General features: G+C 41.9%; 1 protein-coding gene across 2 annotated transcripts in view; it reads left to right on the forward strand.

Moving 5' to 3' along the window:
• The window catches only part of SAP30BP (SAP30 binding protein), an 87,266-nt gene that overhangs the window by 23,634 nt on the left and 42,452 nt on the right, over positions 1–21,180 (forward strand). The window contains exon 3 of one of the 2 annotated variants that reach the window (XM_089654891.1): positions 7,026–7,073. The exons of the other annotated variant lie outside the window; for it this stretch is intronic. Coding sequence (XP_089511017.1) covers positions 7,026–7,073 — 48 coding nt within the window. The remainder of the gene's footprint in view (positions 1–7,025; positions 7,074–21,180) is intronic. 2 annotated transcript variants of the gene reach the window in all.

Below are 21,180 nucleotides of genomic sequence, written 5' to 3' on the forward strand. Positions count from 1 at the left end.
GAGCTGCATGGTCGAGGTGATAGAAAGAAGCCTTTACTGCATCAATGACACAAAAAGGCCTGGTTAGGCATGTCAAGGTGTTGTCAGGAATATTGTAACTGGGCTTTTTTGTGGCATTGGTGCAGTAAAAGCTTCTTTCTTGCACCTCGACCAAACAGCTCATTTTTGTTCAAGTATCACCATATTGCACTCCATAAAAACAACCACACCATCTTTTTCCAGAACAGCCTGTATTTCTTTTGAGGTTGCCTGTGGGTTTTTCTTTGATTCCCGGACAATTCTTCTGGCAGTTGTGGCTGCAATCTTTCTTGGTCTACCTGACCTTGGCTTGGTATCAAGAGATCCCTGAACTTTCCACTTCTTAATAGGTGATTTAACAGTACTGATTGGCATGTTCAAGGCTTTAGACATCTTTTTATGTCCTTTTCCATCTTTATAAAGTTCCATTACCTTGTTACGCAAGACTTTTGACAGTTCTTTTCTGATCCCCATGGCTCAGTATCTAGCCTAGTCAGTGCTTCCATATAAGAGCTAACAAACTCATTGACTATTTATACACTGACACTAATTGCAATTTAAAAAGTCACAGATGTGGGACATTAACCTCTAAATGGCATTTTAACCCATGTGTGTCACCTTGTGTGTCTGTACCAAGGCCAAACATTCCAGGGTATGTAAACTTTTGATTATGGCCCTTTGGGTGATTTCTGTTGTTATCATTTAAAAAGGAGCCAAACAACTATTTGATAATAAATGGCTTCATATAATCATCATCCTTCAATAAAAGAGCATTTTTTGGCATGATCAGTCATATTTTCAATATCACGCCAAAATTTCACAATTTCTGCCAGAGTATGCAAACTTTTGAGCACAACTGTATGCGAGAAGTAACATGTTTTCACATTGTATCCATACTAAAAAATTGTTCAAATGGATACATCTTCCACCACCCTTAGTGGCTGCGTGAGTGCTGTAACAAAATGTCTTTATTGGTAATAACGCCATTCATCTAACATAGAAAATATTTCCTTCTTATTTTTTAACTTTATAAAAGTACACAATCCCCCTTTATTAGTGATATCTTTTACATGCATTTCTATCTTTTATCCATTTACCTGTAATATTCTCTTTCCCCGGAGAGAAGAGTCCTGTCCCCCCCCCCCCGAAAGGAATTAATAGTGAATTATACTCCCACTCTTAAAAACATTTTGTGTTAAGTTGCTTGTATTTTCAGAAAGATTTCTAAACTATTGTGGAAGCCAGATAATCTTATCTAATTGTGACTCGCTCAGTGTACTTTTTATCATTACCCAACATTTCCCCCGTGAGTTATACATCCAAACTGCCATTCGTGAAATCTACATCAACATTTAGACCCCTATTCATTCTATCTTTGCATAATACCTCATAGTTAACACTTGATCTTTTATTTGCCCATATATATTTGAGCACCGTCTTTTTTTATTGTCTCAAAGAATGACCCTGGTAAATGTATTGGGAGCATATGAAATGTATACAGGTCCTTTGGGACTATCACCATTTTTATCAAATTTATACAGCCAGTCCAAGAGAGTGATCCAATAGCTATTTTCCTCAAATCATCTTACAACTCATTTATTAATGGAATATCATTTTTCTGATATATGTTCTTTAAAGAGGGGGTTATCTTTACGCCTAAATAACTTGATTCCTTTTCCTTCCAAGCAAAGGGAAAAGCTTTCTGTAGTATCCGTTTATCTGTCTTCGGAACATTAATATTTAATATCTCTGATCTCGAAGGGTTAATTTTCAAATTTGATAATTTTCCATAGTATCTTAAAATTTTCATCAGGTTGGGTAAGGTTACTCTGTGGTTTACTATATAAAATAACATGTCGTCTGCATACACCGCTACTTTCCATTATTTCGCTACTTTCCATTATTTCGCTACTTTCCGTTATTTCGCTACCTTCCGTTATTTCGCTACCTTCCGTTATTTCGCTACCTTCCATTATTTCGCTACTTTCCGTTATTTCGCTACCTTCCGTTATTTCGCTACCTTCCGTTATTTCGCTACCTTCCATTATTTTGCTACCTTCCTTTATTTGGCCTGATGTGACCCACCCATTTCTGTGTTATAATTGTACCAAGCTGATATGAAGTGCCCTCTCTTGAGTTTTAAAGACCCCCTAGAGGCAATCAGTAAGTAGTCTGCTTATATTAGCCGGGGTCATTGTAGCTGCACTTAAAGCAACTCCTATTCTTTTTCGTGATTTTTCAAAAACCACTGACAAATGTGAGCTATTCAGAACAAAACAACGAACCCGTTCCTAATCGGTGAAGACCCAGCTAGTCTCACATGGAGTACTGCCAAATTGCTTTTAGCACAACGCAGAGAAGGTAAAGTCAGGCTGTGAAACACAGCCCCTATGTCAGACTTGACATGTCTCACCTTCTGGTCACAGCACCATGGCACTGATTTCTGTAGGGCAGTATCTGTGGCCAGGGGAATTTATTAGGAATGGTGATCAGGATTTAGTTCTTGATGTTGACAAAAAAAAGTAAAAAATTGCATAACACTAAGGCTTAGTTCACACTAGCTTTGAAAGCAGGCGTTTGTGGGGCATTTTTCACGCTCCTCAACACTTGCGGTCCACCTGCTGGCAGGACTGTGGCACTTCAGGGACGGGTTGCCGTTTATAAACGGCACCCGCATTTTCTAGCTGTGCGCACTTCTTGGGAGCACGCAGCACCGCGATCCGGTGCCCGCTGTGTCCGTCCGATCGTTGGACGGGACCTCTGTGCGAGGTCCCGATCATGTGATCACTCGTTGGCCAATCAGTGATCACATGCAGAGTAGTAAGCAAGATGTCACTTGTGACATCATTGCTTACTACGTGTGAAATGTGTGAATGATCACAGAGGTCACGTGGTATAAGGCTATTCACAACAGCCTTGTACCATGTGACAAGCTATGACCAATCACAGCTCTCTCAATATTTCTCAATGGCTGCAAGAATGCAGCCAGAGAGAAGGAGAAATTATTGCTTTTGCAGCCTTTATGGGTGTAAAAGCAATCAGTGTAAAAAAAAAAAAAAAAACAATATTCATCACCTCCCACAAGTAGTACAGTGTCACTGTGGTGACACTGTATTGCTAGGGTGACAGTATGTAAAAAATAAATAATATAAAAAATAAAAAAAAAGTTTAAAAATTATAATTTTTGGTTATAAACTAATTTGGGTTATTTTATTTTTTTTACTAAAAAGATAACGGAATAAATTTTGGCGAAGATTGATGATGAAATACTATTTATTTGCAAAATTTTATAAGAAAAACACTTTTTTTCAAAATTTTTGGACGTTTTCATTTACATAGCAAAAAAAATAAAAATCCCAGTGGTGAATAAATACTACCAAAATAAAGCTTTATCTGTCTCAAAAAAAATGCAAAAAAAGTTATATGGGTACAGTGTTGCATGACCTCGCAATAGTCATTCGAAGTGTGATAGTGCTGAAAGCTGAAAATTGGCCTGGGCAGGAAGGGGGTAAAAGTGTCCGGACTTGAAGTGGTTAAACGCCTATGGAAATGATACTGTGGACAGCACACAGTTCTGTTCACAATAGCAAAACATGAAGCGTTAGCATGGTGTCAAAATTGAAGCCTCATGTCAAGTCAGGAGTTGAAGCCTTTCAACGCCTCAGATTCAAGTCTATGGTGACGCTCCTCAAACGCCTGGCAGGCGTTTGTGGTGCGTTAATACCATTAGAGTTTATTATAGGCGTTTGCAGTGTGGTTTTAACGCTTGTAAAATGCCTATAAAATGCCCCAAAACCCGCACATAAGGCATTTGAGGTGCGTTTTCAACGCTTGTAGAATGCCCACACTAAAGCTCATTAATGCCTGTCTAATGCTATAGGGGCGTTTCAGAAGAGTTAGAAATTTAGTCAAGTGTGAACAAGCCCTAACAGTGCCGTTCCGCTTGTGCCGCATGTTTTAGGCCAAGTTCGCACTGTTGCGTTGTGGTCATGTGTGTTTTTGCATTTTCTCTTGTGTTGCAGCATACCGTAACGCAGTCCCATAAGTTGTGACTCAAAAAATAGTGATGGTATGTTTTTCTGTCCACTATGGTTCATTGACAGTCCATTCGCATTTACCACACACATTACCAATCAACATAACTTGTGCTAATACAGCACACCAGAACCGGAAGATGTCAATGGGCACTTAGGCCACGTTAAGGCTAGGTTCACATCTGTGCTGGTGGTGTCGCTGCGGATCCACATGCAAATCCGTGCAGCTGCACCACCCGCACAGTGGACCTGTGGGTGGGTGCCATTAGTTCTACTGGCATGCCGCCCACACTGGAAAACGCAACCGTACTGGGAACTGAGGTTCCCGTGTGGGCTGCGTTTTCAGAAGAAGTGTAGGGTCTTCTTTTCTGCGTATCCCAGGGCATGAGAGCCCATTCAAATGAATGGGCTCTCATGCCTGCGCAAAACGCGGCCCGCACAGCCGCATATATGTGAACCAGGGCTTACACAGGGGCTGAGGCCTGTACACAGTGAACAGGCCATTTGGTTACGCATCCCCAACCAGCAGGTGCTACTTGTAGACACCTCATTCAGGGTTATAATTGCAGCTGAATGGACACAGCCGCTCGTCATAATCTGAAGCATGTGCTGCTGAGCAGCCCCAAACATATTGTCTGCATTCAGTGCCACACGTCTGCACACCCGTGACATTGGGATGGAGGTCAATGTCTGTGCAGCGACATAGGCATGAATAGTCTGCCTGCTCGCAGCACCTGCCGACTAGGGATGCATCAACAAATGGCCACTGTGTATGGACCTCAGCACCCGTGTAAAGCAGGCCTTAGTCGTCGGTCACACCGTTGCGATTTGTGTGTAATTTTAGTGTGATTTCACGTGCGATTTCTGATGACTTCAATATTCACATTCATTAGATACCATTTCAATTCCCAAATTGCACCGGTATGACCGGACACTTAGGGCTCTTTCACAGCGGCTTTGAAAATAGGCAGTTGGGTTGTGTTTTAACCTCTTCCTGACTTTCTATTAACCCCACTCAAAATTGTAAAAATAGGCAGCGGATGGAAATGTTCACACTGCAGAGTTAGGGCCCGTTCACACTTGGCTGTTTTACCAACGCTTGCCAAACACCCCTATAGCGTTTGGCAAGCGTTGGTCCGGCGTTTGCGGAGCGTTTAACGGTCGGCAAACGCCGCATGCGCGGTTTAGTGGCGGTTGCTAGGCATTTGCCGAGCGTTAAAAACGCCCCACAAACGCATATAATGCAGTTTGAATGGTGTTACTGCTGCGCAAACGCCTGCCGGGCGTTTGCGGAGCGGTTTCATAGACTAGAATAGGAGGCTTCAGCACCTCCTGACTCGACCAGAGGCATCCGTTTTGCTGCGACACGACGCAAACGCTCCCATTAGAACAGCACCATGTGCTGTAATGTGCAGAATTGGCAGAGGCGTTTGGGAAGTGGTAAAAACGCTGCCCAAACGCCTCTCTGCCGCCTGCACACAACGCTAGTGTGAACGTAGCCTAAATGTTGCCTTGCCTCACATCAAGGGAAGATTATAGCTGCCTGCAGAGTTCAGCAGGCGTTGACGCTTCGCAACCACATCCATTTACTTCTATTGAAACATACCACAAGTGTGCTGTATGTGCACCTCTAGCATTTGCAGTGCATTTAAGATGCGGTTGTAAAGCGTCCAAAGTGATAGTGTACAAATTTAAAAAAAAAATGCATCTCATAGGGTGTTTGAGAAGCTTTGCCTGAAGCAACATGATTGCTTGTACAATGCAACCAAAACGCTGATTAATACTATAGGCGCATTAAGGCGCATTAAAGCCGGCCATACACGGGTCGAATCCCGAAAGCATTTTCTTTCGAAAATCTTTGCTAAGAATTTCGCACCTTTAGTGGGCCATAGAAACGACCGATTTTCATGCGACCAACGAATTTGAGTGATCGGGCATGTTGGAAATTTTTTGAAAAACCAACGAATTTCGAATCAGTGATGGGATGGGAGAATTGTGCAGGAAATATAAACGAAAAAGAAATGAGCAGTTACCTGGAAAGAGGAGAAAATTCTTGGCCACAAAAATTCTTTTGTGTAGCAACATAAGGTGAAATTGAAGGCTTGGATGGTTGAATTTCGAAATTAATGGTGGCACCATCGGATTACAAAATTTTCCGATTTTCTAAATAAAATGAGTTCGGAATTTGACTCATGTATGGCCTGCATAAGTCTGATGTAGAATTCTACACTTCGAATTCCACACCTATGTGAAAGAGCCCTTAGGGAAAAGAAGAGTACATTTCTTAAACAGCTGATGCAGCATGTTATTAGGGTACCTCTATGTTTGCATGCTTAGAGAATGGAAAGGTTCACTTTGTCAGAACACCCTCTTACAGTAGTATTTTAGATAGTATATTTTTAATCTGAGTTCTGTATAATCCAGTGTAGCCAGACTTCAGAGACATTCTAAGACTTGGAAATGATTGCACATGATTTAACATCAAAATTTGTTACATCTGGCTTTCTATATGTAAGTGACAGCAAGGATTGGATGGTAGGTGTTTTTAGGAATACCTGGTTTAGATTACAAAGATGTATGAAAAAGATGTTCCCAGATAACGGACAAGAGACTGAGCTAGCCTGGTACAGTACTGCATTGCATGCAAGTGAAATGCGATTCCTGGACAGGTTACCTGCTCACCTAATGATTTTCAAGGCTTCATTTTCTCTTTTGACTGGAGTAGAGCTTTATCAAAAATATGAAGTCACTTCATGTAAATACCCTCTGGCTACAGAGCATTGCTTTTTATTCTTCCATTTCTTACTGCAGTTGGTCTAGCAGGTTTTCTTTTCTAATGTGTGTTCAATATGTCCGCTTCTATTCCGTGCATAGTGTGATTTATATCTACTGTGTGCTGTCATTCCAAATACTGGCTCTAATTGTGGATTGTGACAGCCCATTCCTTAACCTTGTGAATTTCTGTTTTTATAGGGAGAGGACGATTCAGAGAATGAGAATCAGGAGACTGGTGAAATAAAGGTATTTTTGGGAGAGGGATGCAGACTTTTACCTGCATGGCTAACACCTGTGTGCCCTCTGCCTTGCTAACAATCCTTCCTGTCCTTTGTGGGAGCACAACGCTCCTGTCAACGAAATGCACTGCTAGATGTGGGTGTACTCGCTGTATGCCCTCTCACTAGTGTTTGCTATGGTCAAGTTCACCTTGTCTCTTCCCTGCTCGCTGTGTTGATTTAGGTTTAAACTTTCTGCTTTTTGTTTTTTATATATATTTTCTGGGTATTGTCTGTCCAAATGCATCCAACATTAAATGTGCCTATATAGATCTATAATTCAAGCACTTAGATTAAATAGAAATGCATTTGAAGTGTGTGTGTATATATATTACATACACACTGTATTGCCAAAAGTATTGGGACCCCTCTTAAAATCATTGGATTCATGCCTTCCAATCCCCTCCATGGCCACAGGTGTATAAAATCAAGCACCTAGGCATGCAGACTGCTTCTACAAACATTTGTGAAAGAATGGGTCACTCTCAGGAGCTCAGTGAATTCAAGAGTGGTACCGTGATTGGTTGCCACCTGTGCAATAAGTCCATTCGTGACATTTCCTTGCTACTAAATATTCCACGGTCAATTGTTAGTGGTAGCAAAGTGGAAGAAACTGGGACACCATCAACTCAGCCATGAAGTGGTAGGCAACGTAAAATGACAGAGCGGGGTCAGCGCATGCTGACGTGCGCAGCAGTCACCAACTGTCTGCAGAGTCAATAGCTAAAGACCTCCAAACTTTGTGTGGCCTTCAGATTAGCACAACAGTGCATAGAGAGCTTCATGGAATGGGTTTCCATGGCCGAGCAGCTGCATCCAAGTCTTACATCACCAAGTACACTGCAAAGCATCGGATGCAGTGGTGTAAAGCACGCCGTCACTGGACTCAAGAGCAGTGGAGACGTGTTCTCTGGAGTGACAAATCACACTGCTCTGTCTGGAAATCCGATGGACGTGTCTGGGTTTGGCTGTTGCCAGGAGAACGGTACTTGCCTGACTACATTGTGCCAAGTGTAAAGTTTGGTGGAGGGGGGATTATGGTGTGGGGTTGTTTTTCAGGGGTTGGGCTTGGCCCCTTAGTTGAAGGGAACTCTTAAGGCATCAGCATACCAAGACATTTTGGACAATTGCATGCTCTCCACTTTGTGGGAACAGTTTGGGGATGGCCCCTTCCTGTTCCAACATGACTGCGCACCAGTGCACAAAGCAAGGTCCATAAAGACATAGATGAGCGAGTTTGGGGTGGAGGAACATGACTGGTCAAGTGGTACTCTCAGCTCCACTGCATTCCATTTCCTTCTGCCCTGCCATATCTCCCACATCCCCAGGATAATCTCCCATTACATATGTCCTGCTAATAACTTTTTAAATGTTGGTTCATCCTTTTCAGCTTGATTTGTTCCCAGTTCCACAGACATACATTTCATTGACAAAAACGAAAGCCTTGATGTAAGCCTGTAGATACATTGCCATCCCTCTCTAATAATGGTGTAAAAGCCTAAATAAATAAATATACACACATACACATTATTTAGGTGTGCAAATTAATCACAGACTTATTGCTAGGTTAACTGGCACGTGCTGTCACTCCAATACTGCTTCTAAACTCTGGACATAAAAGTATTCTAAATTAACTTAGTGTTACTGCCATGTTCAGGCAGTTCTGGTGTAGGGTGGCCACGCTTTGTCGCTTTTCTCCTGCGTTATTGCCCTGTTACATGCTTTCCCATTGAAAACCTTAGTTGACTCACTTTGCACGGACACGTAACACAGATGTCACCACCAGGAAGCCAGAGGTATTCCAAGCAGCCAACACTGGAGAGCATGCAAACAAAGTAGTTGCCGATATGCAACAGTGCTGATTATTATTATTATTCGAGATTTATATAGCGCCAACAGTTTGCGTAGCGCTTTACAAAATGAAGGTAGGCATTACAGTTACAATACAATTTGGTACAAGAGGAAACAGAGGGTCCTGCTTGTAAGAGCTTACAATCTAGGAGTTACAATCTAACAGCAACAAAGGATATGAAAAAAGTGAAAAAAACCTGTATTTTATTTAAAGTGTAACTAGAGGCGAAACGTTTTTTTGTTTTGTTTCGATGGAGTGGATAGGGATTAGAACACCTGTCAGTTTTCATTGTGGTCTGTGCCCCCATTTGGGAGATTTGGCCTGTTTACCGTTATCATTGAAAGTGAAAGAAATAGGGATGCATCGAAATTTTGGTGGCCATATTGTTTCAGCCGAAATGAAAAAAAGCACTGATACAGGTGCCGAAAAAACCCCATCCCTCACCGCTGCCACCGGCCACCGCTCGGTAGTTCTCAGCCTTACCTGAGAAACCATCGAACGATCCCGGTGCTGGGCATAGAGATGAGTGAAGGGAAGATGGCCTCCACCATCTCTATGTCCTTGGAAGACCGGAGCGATGTCACTTCCTATTCTGGCAATTTTTTTTTTTTTTATTTTAAAGCACTAGATCAATGCTTTTTTTTTTTTTTGATCCAATGCTTTACATTACAGTGGAGAGATATGGGGTCTTATTGATCCCATATTTCTCCATAAAGAGGACCTGTCACTAATTATTTCTATCACGAGGGATGCATGCATTTCTTCAAACCACAAAGTTCAAACCACACATGTGAGGTATCACCACGAACATCCAAGCAAGAGCAATAATTCTTGCACTAAAAAAGCATTTAATGCAACACCCATGGAGATTTTTAAGTACCGCAGTTTCACGCCATTCCAAGAGCGTGTGCAATTTCAAAGCATGACATGATGGATATCTAGTTACTCGCCGTAACATCTTCTTTCTTTTTATACAAAAAAAATTGGGGTATATTTTGTTTTTATTTTGTTTGTTTTTTTTAATCAAAGTGTATTTTTTCCAAAAAATATATATTCCTCTTTAAAAACTGCTCGTTTCGGTTTTCGGCCAAGCGCACTTTGAATTTTCAGTTTCGGCACCAGAATTTTCATTTTTGATGCACCACTAAAAAGAAATCCCAAATTTTATATTGTCAGCATTTTTCAATGGGGACACTAGTTCTGGTGAGCTGGGGTCCCCATGGAATTCTATTTATTTGCAGGATTTCCTCTCACTTCTTGTGTTGGCTGTGGGACAGGAAGTGAAGGTAAATCTCCCCAATGGGACACAGATGGCAAAAAAAATAAACGAACAAAGGTTATAACTCAATCTAAAATGAAAGAAAACAATTTTGCCTATAGTTCTACTTTAAAACATGTCAGTTATCAATTATATTCTGTCAGAACAGACATTTTGTCGATGGAGCAGTATCCAGCTAATCAGTTTTAGGAATCAACTCAAAACACAAATGCAAAGGTATAGCTGAGTGCTATAGGGGTGCCGTCATCCCAAAGGTTTACAACGGAAAAAAATTCCCTCTCACTGAAATACACTTTTACAGGCACAACATCTATGAGAACTCAAAGATATAAAAATTCCAATAACTTTATTACAATACTAATAAATATGCATAAATTACACAGCAATGGTGAGTATACAGACTGCTGACGCGTTCCGAGAATGGGGTTTTAAAGATCTTCTGGGATGCTTATATATAGGTGCAAGGGTATTCTATAATGTAAAGTCACCATTTGATATCAAAGCCATCATAGAAATTTTTAATATACAAACAAAATGCCATATGTTACTGACCCAGCGACATTTTTTTAACAAAACCAGCCGCATGAGTTAAAGACAGAGGTGGAGGTTTGTCGTTGCGCTCCGATGAATCCACACACAGGGAGACCATCGCCAGGCCCATAGGCTGCTGGGGCAGCCAAGGGGTAATAGAGATCACCAAAGTGAAGGCACGCCGTTGTATACAAAAATAAAGATGTATCAAATATATCAAAATTATTTTTCTGCAAAATCATATCGACACCCAAAAACACTTGAGAAGCTTACATATTGGGTTGCCCAGGAGAAATATTATAGGGACTGAACGATTCATAATTAAATCTAAAAATGAGGAGAAAAGCAGAGGACGCATTAGAATAAAAAACAGAGACCACAAAGAGTATTGAAAACACAAAAAATCCAGCATTGCTGCTTCCTATACCAACATAGCAGACAGCAACAGCTCATCTGGTGTCCTGGAGCATCACTAAGCCTTCAAATGTTGATGCTTTTAAAGGCAGCAGTGGATTGAGATCAAGTGGATGCACAACCATCTCTAGGGTTTACAGAGATTGGTCCAAAAAAGAGAGAATATCTAGTGAGCGGCAGTTGTGTGGATGTAAAAATGCCTTGTTGAAGTTAGAGATCAAAAGAAAATGGGACAGACTGGTTCAAGATGATAGGCAACAGTAACTCAAATAACCACTCGTTACAACCAGGGTATGCAGAATAGCATCTCTGAATGCACAACACGTCGAACCTTAAAGCAGATGGGCTACAGCAGCAGAAGACCACCCCGGGTGCCACTCCTGTCAGCTAAGAACAGGAAATGGAGGCTACAATTCGCACAGGCTCACCAAAATTGGACAGTAGAAGATTGAAAAACGTTGCCTGGTCTGCAGAGTCTGTTTCCTTAGAGATGGTTGTGAGTGAACATTCCATTAGGTCAGCTGTTTATGAAATACTCAGACCAGCCCATCTGGCACCAACAACCATGCCACATTCAGAGTGACTTAAATCCCTTTTCATCCCCATTCTGATGCTCGGTCTGAACTTCAGCATCTCTGAATAGCATTTCTGAATGCACAAAATGTCAAACCTTGAAGCAGATGGGCTACAGAAGCAGAAGACCACACCAGGTGCCACTCCTGTCAGCTAAGAAGAGGAAACAGAGGCTACAATTCGCACAGGCTCACCAAAATTGGACAATTGAAGATTGGAAAACGTTGCCTGGTCTGCAGAGTTTGTTTCCTTAGAGATGGTTGTGAGTGAACATCCCAGTAGGTCAGCTGTTTATGAAATACTCAGACCAACCCGTGTGGCACCAACAACCATGCCACATTCAGAGGCATTTAAATCCCCTTTCTTCCCCAATCTGATGCTCGGTTTGAATTTCAGCAAGTCGTCTTCACCACGTCTAGATGGCTATATGCATTGAGTTGCTGTCAGGTGATTGGCTGATTAGCAATTTGTGTTACCAAGCAATTGAACGGGTATACCTAATAAAGTGGCTGGTGAGTGTATATTTCTGTGATAGCTAATGGTGTCTCTACATTATAGAATACCCTTGCACCTTTATATGAGCATCCCTGATGACGATCTAAAAATCCCTATTCCCAATCATCAATCTATGGTCAAGGACATACCTATGAGCATTGCTTTGTAATTCGTGCATATTTGTTGTAGCCACATTTATACTTTTTATTGTCCTTTTTTTAATGGTATTGCAATAAAGTTATTGGAATTTTTATATCTTTAAGTTCTCATAGGAGTTCAAAACATGAAAGGCCACTTTTTATTTATTATTCCTTCAGCCCTTAAAAAAATGGCTTTGGTGAGATTTTAACCCAGGCTGAAATGAACGTTTCTGAAAACAAGGCGCTTTTATCTATTATGTCAGTTGCATATTGTGTTCACTAGGTGGCAGCATAGTTACATAGATGAATGTACGTTTGCTTGGCTTATAAATCCCAGTGTGTGTGAAAGAGGCTCTAAACCATCATTTCAGTCTTTTCAACATAGAGGAACCCGTGAAATTACTTTCTGGTCTCCAGGAACCCCTACTAAAAATTACTATATCTACAACTCGTGATACACTAGTGTGATGGTCAATGGGCAGAATTACCCCCATAAAGATAGCCAAAAAAGATCAATGGTGTCAGTCGGAACTGATTTGAGAGGCAGAAATTTCTTAGGGAACCCCTAGCAACTTCTGAAGGAACCCTGGTTGAGAAACCCTGTTCTAAAGGTCACTTTTATTTTTTTTTTATAACAAACATGTCATACTTACCTGCTCTGTGCAATGGTATTGCAGAGAGCAGCCCCAAACCTCCCTTTTCTGGGGTCCCCCACCAGTGCGCTTGACTCCTCCTTTTCTCTGCGTGCCCCTGTTGGAAAGCGCTTGCTGTGGGGGCAGGAGTGAGCTGACACTGTGTGTGACCATAAACCCACACTGCTTGGCTCGGCCTTGCCCCCCAGCACCCTCATCACAGGATCACAATAGCCCCGCTGCCCTCAGCCAAGCCTATGAGAGCAGATAGAACAGAAGAACAGTAAACGAACGCAGCGTTACATTGAGTAAGGACTCGGGTAAGAATTTGGGGAGTGAAGGGGCGATACTGTTACTTAGAGCTTTTTTTTTTTTTTTTTCTTAATGCAGGGAATGCATTAATGTAAAACATGTTATGACTTTAGAACCACTTTGGTATGTTTGTGTCTGTGTATATCACACAAACGTTTAGTGACCCTATAGTAAAGATCACAAATGTATATGCCATGTATGTAGAAATTCAGAACATTCCCATGTCAGGTTAATAAAAAGATTTATCATTTTAAAAAAATACAATATCAAATTTCAGAGTGCAATTGAGCAGTGGATAGCTTAATGCTAAGCAGCATATGCATTCAATATCCAGTATAGACTCTGGTCTGGTCTCCCAATGAAAATGCAGAGCAGGGGCTCTGGTAGGTTGAGCAAGGGAGATCTGAGCTGCAGATAGAATAACTTGAACCACTTTAGTTGATCTTTGAGATTAAGTTACTCTACAGCAGGGGTGTCAAACTCCATTTCATCATGGGCCGTATCAGCATTATGGTTGTCCTCAAAGGGCCGGTTGTATCTGTAAGACTAGATGTCCAGAGCACCCCACCCCCTATTACATCCTAACATCACCGTGCACCCCTTTGGGGGCAGAGCTGGAAAGCAGAAAGTGTAGGGTCTGGAGCAGGACCAGAGGAGGAGTGGAGTCAGTTACCAGAGCTGAATGCTGAGGACAAGGGAGGCAGAGAGAGAGAGAGGGTTCTGCAGTGCACTGAGAGGTGCAGGATTTGGCAGGGGAGTTCTATTCTCTTCTCTACTGCCGACTGCTGAGATAAGGTGGGGGCGGAGATCAGGGGGTACCTGCAGGAGAGGTGCAAGGGCCACGTGAAATGGCCTGGTGGGCCGAATTTTACCCACGGGCCTTGTGTTTGCCACCCACAGTATCTTGCAGCTACAGAGTTCAGCAAGGAATTGTTGTAAAGCTCATTTATTGTTCTTAGAATATGCAAATATCTAAGTGTGCATAGCCTGACCCCACATTCATTTAAAAGTAATATGCTGATTGGTAGCCAGATTTTTCTTGGAGTACATGAATCCAGTTATCCTAGGGGGTGTCATACATTTTGACCTATTACCTTGACTATTTAGTTAAGGTGTGCCAGTATCCACTGCTGTATACAGTGGGGCAAAAAAGTATTTAGTCAGCCACCAATTGTGCAAGTTCCCCCACTTAAAAAGATGAGAGAGGCCTGTAATTGGCATCATAGGTAGACCTCAACTATGAGAGACAAAATGAGAAAAAAAATCCAGACAATCACATTGGCTGATTTGGAAAGAATTTATTTGAAAATTATGGTGGAAAATAAGTATTTGGTCACCTACAAACAAGCAAGATTTCTGGCTCTCACAGACCTGTACCTTCTTCTTTAAGAGGCTCCTCTGTCCTGCACTCATTACCTGTATCAATGGCACCTGTTTGAACTTGTTATCAGTATAAAAGACACCTGTCCACAACCTCAAACAGTCACACTCCAAACTCCACTATGGTGAAGACTAAAGAGCTGTCGAAGGACACCAGAAACAAAATTGTAGACCTGCACCAGGCTGGGAAGACTGAATCTGCAATAGGCAAGCAGCTTGGTGTGAACAAATCAACTGTGGGAGCAGTAATTAGAAAATGGAAGACATACAAGACCACTGATAATCTCCCTCGATCTGGGGCTCCACGCAAGATCTCACCCCGTGGGGTCAAAATGATCACAAGAACGGTGAGCAAAAATCCCAGGACCACACGGGGGGAACCTAGTGAATGACCTGCAGAGAGCTGGGACCAATGTAACAAAGGCTACCATCAGTAACACACTACGCCGCCAGGGACTCAGATCCTGCAGTGCCAGACGTGTCCCCCTGCTTAACCCAGTACATGTCTGGGCCCATCTGAAGTTTGCTAGAGAGCATTTGGATGATCCAGAAGAGGATTGGGAGAATGTCATATGGTCAGATGAAACCAAAATAGAACTGTTTGGTAAAAACACAACTCGTCGTGTTTGGAGGAGAGGGAATGCTGAGTTGCATCCAAAGAATACCATACTTACTGTGAAGCATGGGGGTGGCAACATCATGCTTTGGGGCTGTTTCTTCGCAAAGGGACCAGGACGACTGATCCATGTACAGGACAGAATGAATGGGGCCATGTATCATGAGATTTTGAGTGCAAACCTCCTTCCATCAGCAAGGGTATTGAAGATGAAACGTGGCTGGGTCTTCCAACATGACAATGATCCCAAACATACCGCCCGGGCAACGAAAGAGTGGCTTCGTAAGAAGCATTTCAAGGTCCTGGAGTGGCCTAGCCAGTCTCCTGATCTCAACCCCATAGAAAACCTTTGGAGGGAATTGAAAGTCCGTGTTGCCCAGCGACAGCCCCAAAACATCACTGCTCTAGAGGAGATCTGCATGGAGGAATGGGCCAACATACCAGCAACAGTGTGTGCCAACCTTGTGAAGACTTACAGGAAACGTTTGACCTCTGTCATTGCCAACAAAGGATATATAACAAAGTATTGAGATGAACTTTTGATATTGACCAAATACCTATTTTCCACCATAATTTGCAAATAAATTCTTTCCAAATCAGCCAATGTGATTGTCTGGATTTTTTTTCTCATTTTGTCTCTCATAGTTGAGGTCTACCTATGATGCCAATTACAGGCCTCTCTCATCTTTTTAAGTGGAAGAACTTGCATAATTGGTGGCTGACTAAATACTTTTTTGCCCCACTGTATGTGTGGGCAGTAAGGCTAGGTTTACACCTATGCAGGTTGCGTTTAAGCCGTTTTCTGCATTGCGTTTTGCACCTGCGTTTTTGATGCATTATTGCTTCTGGGGGGATTTTTTTCTTTTTTTTTTTTCTTGTTGCTAGGCAGCTTTAAAACGCACTACATGCTTTTCTGCAGCGTTTCCCTATATATATATATATATATATATATATATATATATATATATATATATATATATATATATACACAGTGGGGCAAAAAAGTATTTAGTCAGCCATCAATTGTGCAAGTTCTCCCACTTAAAAACATGAGAGAGGCCTGTAATTGGCATCATAGGTAGGCCTCAACTATGAGAAAAAAGATCCAGACAATCACATTGGCTGATTTGGAAAGAATTTATTTGCAAATTATGGTGGAAAATAAGTATTTGGTCAATATCAAAAGTTCATCTCAATACTTTGTTATATATCCTTTGTTGGCAATGACAGAAGTCAAACATTTCCTGTAAGTCTTCACAAGGTTGGCATACACTGTTGCTGGTATGTTGGCCCATTCCTCCATGCAGATCTCCTCTAGAGCAGTGATGTTTTGGGGCTGTCGCTGGGCAACACGGACTTTCAACTCCCTCCAAAGGTTTTCTATGGGGTTGAGATCTGGAGACTGGCTAGGCCACTCCAGGACCTTGAAATGCTTCTTACGAAGCCACTCCTTCGTTGCCCGGGTGGTATGTTTGGGATCATTGTCATGTTGGAAGACCCAGCCACGTTTCATCTTCAATGCCCTTGCTGATGGAAGGAGGTTTGCACTCAAAATCTCACGATACATGGCCCCATTCATTCTGTCCTGTATATGGATCAGTCGTCCTGGTCCCTTTGCGGAGAAACAGCCCCAAAGCATGATGTTGCCACCCCCATGCTTCACAGTAGGTATGGTGTTCTTTGGATGCAACTCAGCATTCTCTCTCCTCCAAACACGACGAGTTGTGTTGCTACCAAACAGTTCTATTTTGGTTTCATCTGACCATATGACATTCTCCCAATCCTCTTCTGGATCATCCAAATGCTCTCTAGCAAACTTCAGACGGGCCCGGACATGTACTGGCTTAAGCAGGGGGACACGTCTGGCACTGCAGTCCCTGGCGGCGTAGTGTGTTACTGATGGTAGCCTTTGTTATGTTGGTCCCAGCTCTCTGCAGGTCATTCACTAGGTCCCCCTGTTTGGTCCTGGGATTTTTACTCACCGTTCTTGTGATCATTTTGACCCCACGGGGTGAGATCTTGTGTGGCGCCCCAGATCGAGGGAGATTATCAGTGGTCTTGTATGTCTTCCATTTTCTAATTATTGCTCCCACAGTTGATTTGTTCAAACCAAGCTGCTTGCCTATTGCAGATTCAGTCTTCCCAGCCTGGTGCAGGTCTACAATTTTGTTTCTGGTGTCCTTCAACAGCTCTTTGGTCTTCACCATAGTGGAGTTTGGAGTGTGACTGTTTGAGGTTGTGGACAGGTGTCTTTTATACTAATAACAAGTTCAAACAGGTGCCATTGATACAGGTAATGAGTGCAGGACAGAGGAGCCTCTTAAAGAAGAAGGTGCATGTCTGTGAGAGCCAGAAATCTTGCTTGTTTGTAGGTGACCAAATACTTATTTTCCACCATAATTTGCAAATAAATTCTTTCCAAATCAGCCAATGTGATTGTCTGGATTTTTTTTCTCATTTTGTCTCTCATAGTTGAGGTCTACCTATGATGCTAATTACAGGCCTCTCTCATCTTTTTAAGTGGGAGAACTTGCACAATTAGTGGCTGACTAAATACTTTTTTGCCCCACTGTATATATATAAAATATTATTATTATACAGGATTTATATAGCGCCAACAGTTTGCTCAGTGCTTTACAATATAAATGTGTGTGTTGGGTTTGTGTCAGTTTTAACTGGATCCTATAGATTAGAATGATGGGAATTGATAACCACAACAGTCTTTAGGGTACGTCTATCCCCTTGACCTGAATAGGCAGCTTCTGTACATGTGAATTCTTTTCCTCCAACCCAGCTTCTTACCTTCTCCACTCACCCATGGTTTTCCTGCTCTTCACCTCCTCTTTTCTCACCCATTCATAGAAAAATTTGTGTTCAGTGAAAGAAAATACTAGGCCTTTTGTGAATGGCTGAGGAAAGAGGGTTTCTCTCTTCACTGTACACAAGCTGGAATTGTCAGTCTGAAGATCATAACTCCACTTACAGTTTCTGGTATTATATAAATAACATATTTAGCATCTCCAGCCACCCTCCGGATGTGTTTGGCAAAGAATTGCACGTAAAGTGTCTGGACTATTCACAATTAAAAATAGTACTGTTTCCTGAAGGTGCACATGAGGAGGAAAAGAAGGACACAGGGAAGGCAAAATTAAAAGAAGAATACACTTCAGCTTTAAATCAAAACCACAACCCAGAAGTACTGCTGACACCTTATCTACAAAACACTCATTGTGATGCTATTAGACACTTTGCCCCTCGTGGTTCATGTTGTGATATTATGGTTAGTGAGCATATCTGCAGATCTTTAGCTAGAAACCCTGTCATAACATTTAAAAGCTTAATCAAATACTACTTTAGAAAATACTTTTATAATATCATTTGCACCTCTGCTTTGAACCTAGTTGATACTGTCTTGCAGAGTTATGCAGGCCATAGATGGGTCGAAAATCATCCGAAAAAAAAAATCGGCTGATTTTCGCACCAATGGTTGGTTAATTGGTCGGCCGTTTTTCAGGATTTTGGCACTTTTTTTTATCGCTGAAGTTGGAAAAAAATCGTCCGATTTTGCCGATTGGCTGATTTTCCTGGCATTGATGGGCAAATTGGCCACGCTTTTTACCGATAAAAAATCTGCGCATGAGCTGTGACCTGCAAGAAGAAGAATTCCAGTCCGCTATTATATTTGACATGAAAAAGTATTGCGATTGCAACAATCTATCTATTTGTATCCGAATAAAAACATCTGCATCCGAAATGGATACAAAATGGATACATTGTTGCAACCGCAATACTTTTTCATGTCAAATATAATATTCTTTCAAAAATCTTTTCTAAGAATTTTCATTTGATTTTCGCCCCATTTTTACCGATAAAAAATCTGCGCATGAGCTGTGACCTGCAAGAAGAAGAATTCCAATCCGCTACTATATTTGACATGAAAAAGTATTGCGGTTGCAACAATGTATCTATTTGTATCCGAATAAAAACATCCAAAATGAATATATTGTTGCAACCGCAATACTTTTTCATGTCAAATATAATAGCGGGCTCTCTGCAGGGACAGAAGTAATTAAATGCCGGCCGTAGACGGGACGAAAATCTCACAATTTTTTTTTTTAACGTTGGTGGTAACGTCGGCCTATTGAACGACCAATTTTTCTTTTTTTTCTTTTTCTTTTTTTTTTAAACGTCCAGTTTTCGACCCGTCTGTGGCCTGCATTGGGCCCTGGCTTAGCTGCATGCATGGGGATCTTGCGTTTGGCTAACGTTGCGGCTCGACACATGCATCCAATACATTCAATTCTAAAGCCGGCCATACACGGGTCGAATTCCGAAAGAATTTTCTTTAGAAAATCTTTTCAAAGAATTTTCGTTTGAAATTCGCCCCATTAGTAGGTCATAGAAATGGACGATTTTCAAGTGGCCAACGAATCTGAGTGATCGGCATGTTGGAAATTTTTTTGAAAAACGAACAAATTTCTAATCAATGATGGGAGAATCATGAGGGAAATATAAACGAAAAAGAAATGAGCATGTGCTGTAACCTGGAAAGAAAAGAAAATTCTTGGCCACAAAAATTCTTTTCTGTGACAACATGAGGGGAAATTGAAGGCTTGGTTGGCTGAATTTCGAAATCATTGGTGGCACCTTCGGATTACAAAATGCAGGAAAATTTAGATTTTCTAAAGAAAATTTGTTCGGGATTTGACCCATGTATGGCTTACATAACAGGAGTTTCTAAGGCTCCATGCACACTGGGCACTTGGTTGCAGTGTATGAGGTTCTGGTGTTTAGGCACAGGGCGGATAGGCACAAGTGTACAGTCCAGCCCAGCTCCCGACAGCCCATCAAACTCTATATGAGACTTCTGTTTAGTGCAGTATGTGTCCAGGGAGAAAAGCTTGAAAACACAGAGTGTTCCGGGCATTCATTCCTGGGTGCGTACTCCCGTAAACATTAATACCGCTAGGTGCTCCAGCCAGCCCCAGAAGCCGTAAGCCTCCTATAGAGTTCAACAGACTGCCGGCAGTGGGACTAAACTGGGTGCGTGTGCCCATCCGCCCATAGCTAAACGCCAGAGCCTCATGCACTGCAAGTAAGTGCCAAGTGCAGTGTTTCTCAACCTTTTTTCAGTCAAGGCACCCTTTAAAATTCTGGACAGTCTTGAGGCCCCCCATTTTAAAATGTGAAAAACTATTCTAATCGTTTTATATAACACAGCAACATCTACACATGTAAGACACCCAACATTAGAGGTGATTTATTCTTCCAAAGCAAATACACTTTTGCACACTGGTACTGAGTAATATTCCAATGCTTCTCTTCTCCCTTTTCTCCATCACTGAGCTAATGTGACCCCAGCACTGATGGAGAGGGGCAGGGGAGGGTCAAACTAGGATGCTGTGCAGGCAACTGACATCCTCCTTATCAACTGGTGATGTCATTGGTTGTCCGGAGGATAGAAGGTCATAATGGTGCACAATGAAAACATGGTTTTGTGTAGCTTAAAGGCAAGCTTGTTCCACCCACTGGTTTGTATACAAGTCTTGGGAAATTTGTAGACATTTTGCCAAGGCACCCCTGAAGACACCTCAAGGCACCCTGGTTGAGATAGGCTATCCCAGTGTACATGGGGCCATAGAACCTCCTGTTATAATTGAATGTATTGGATGCATATGTCGAGCCGCAATGACACCTTCCCTGGTGATGCCGCCGTTCTACAAAAGGATACTAGTGATGTAGCTGCAAGTGAGCAGACATGGAATACATCAGAGGCACTTTAGAAATTAAATGTATTTTATAAAGCAGTATTTGATTAACCCCCCCTCCTTCCTTCCTGATGTCTTGTATG

The sequence above is a fragment of the Staurois parvus genome, unplaced genomic scaffold (genome assembly GCF_062004578.1).
Source record: "Staurois parvus isolate SC_StPar_1 unplaced genomic scaffold, SC_StPar_1.0 ptg000813l, whole genome shotgun sequence".
NCBI lineage: Eukaryota > Metazoa > Chordata > Amphibia > Anura > Ranidae > Staurois > Staurois parvus.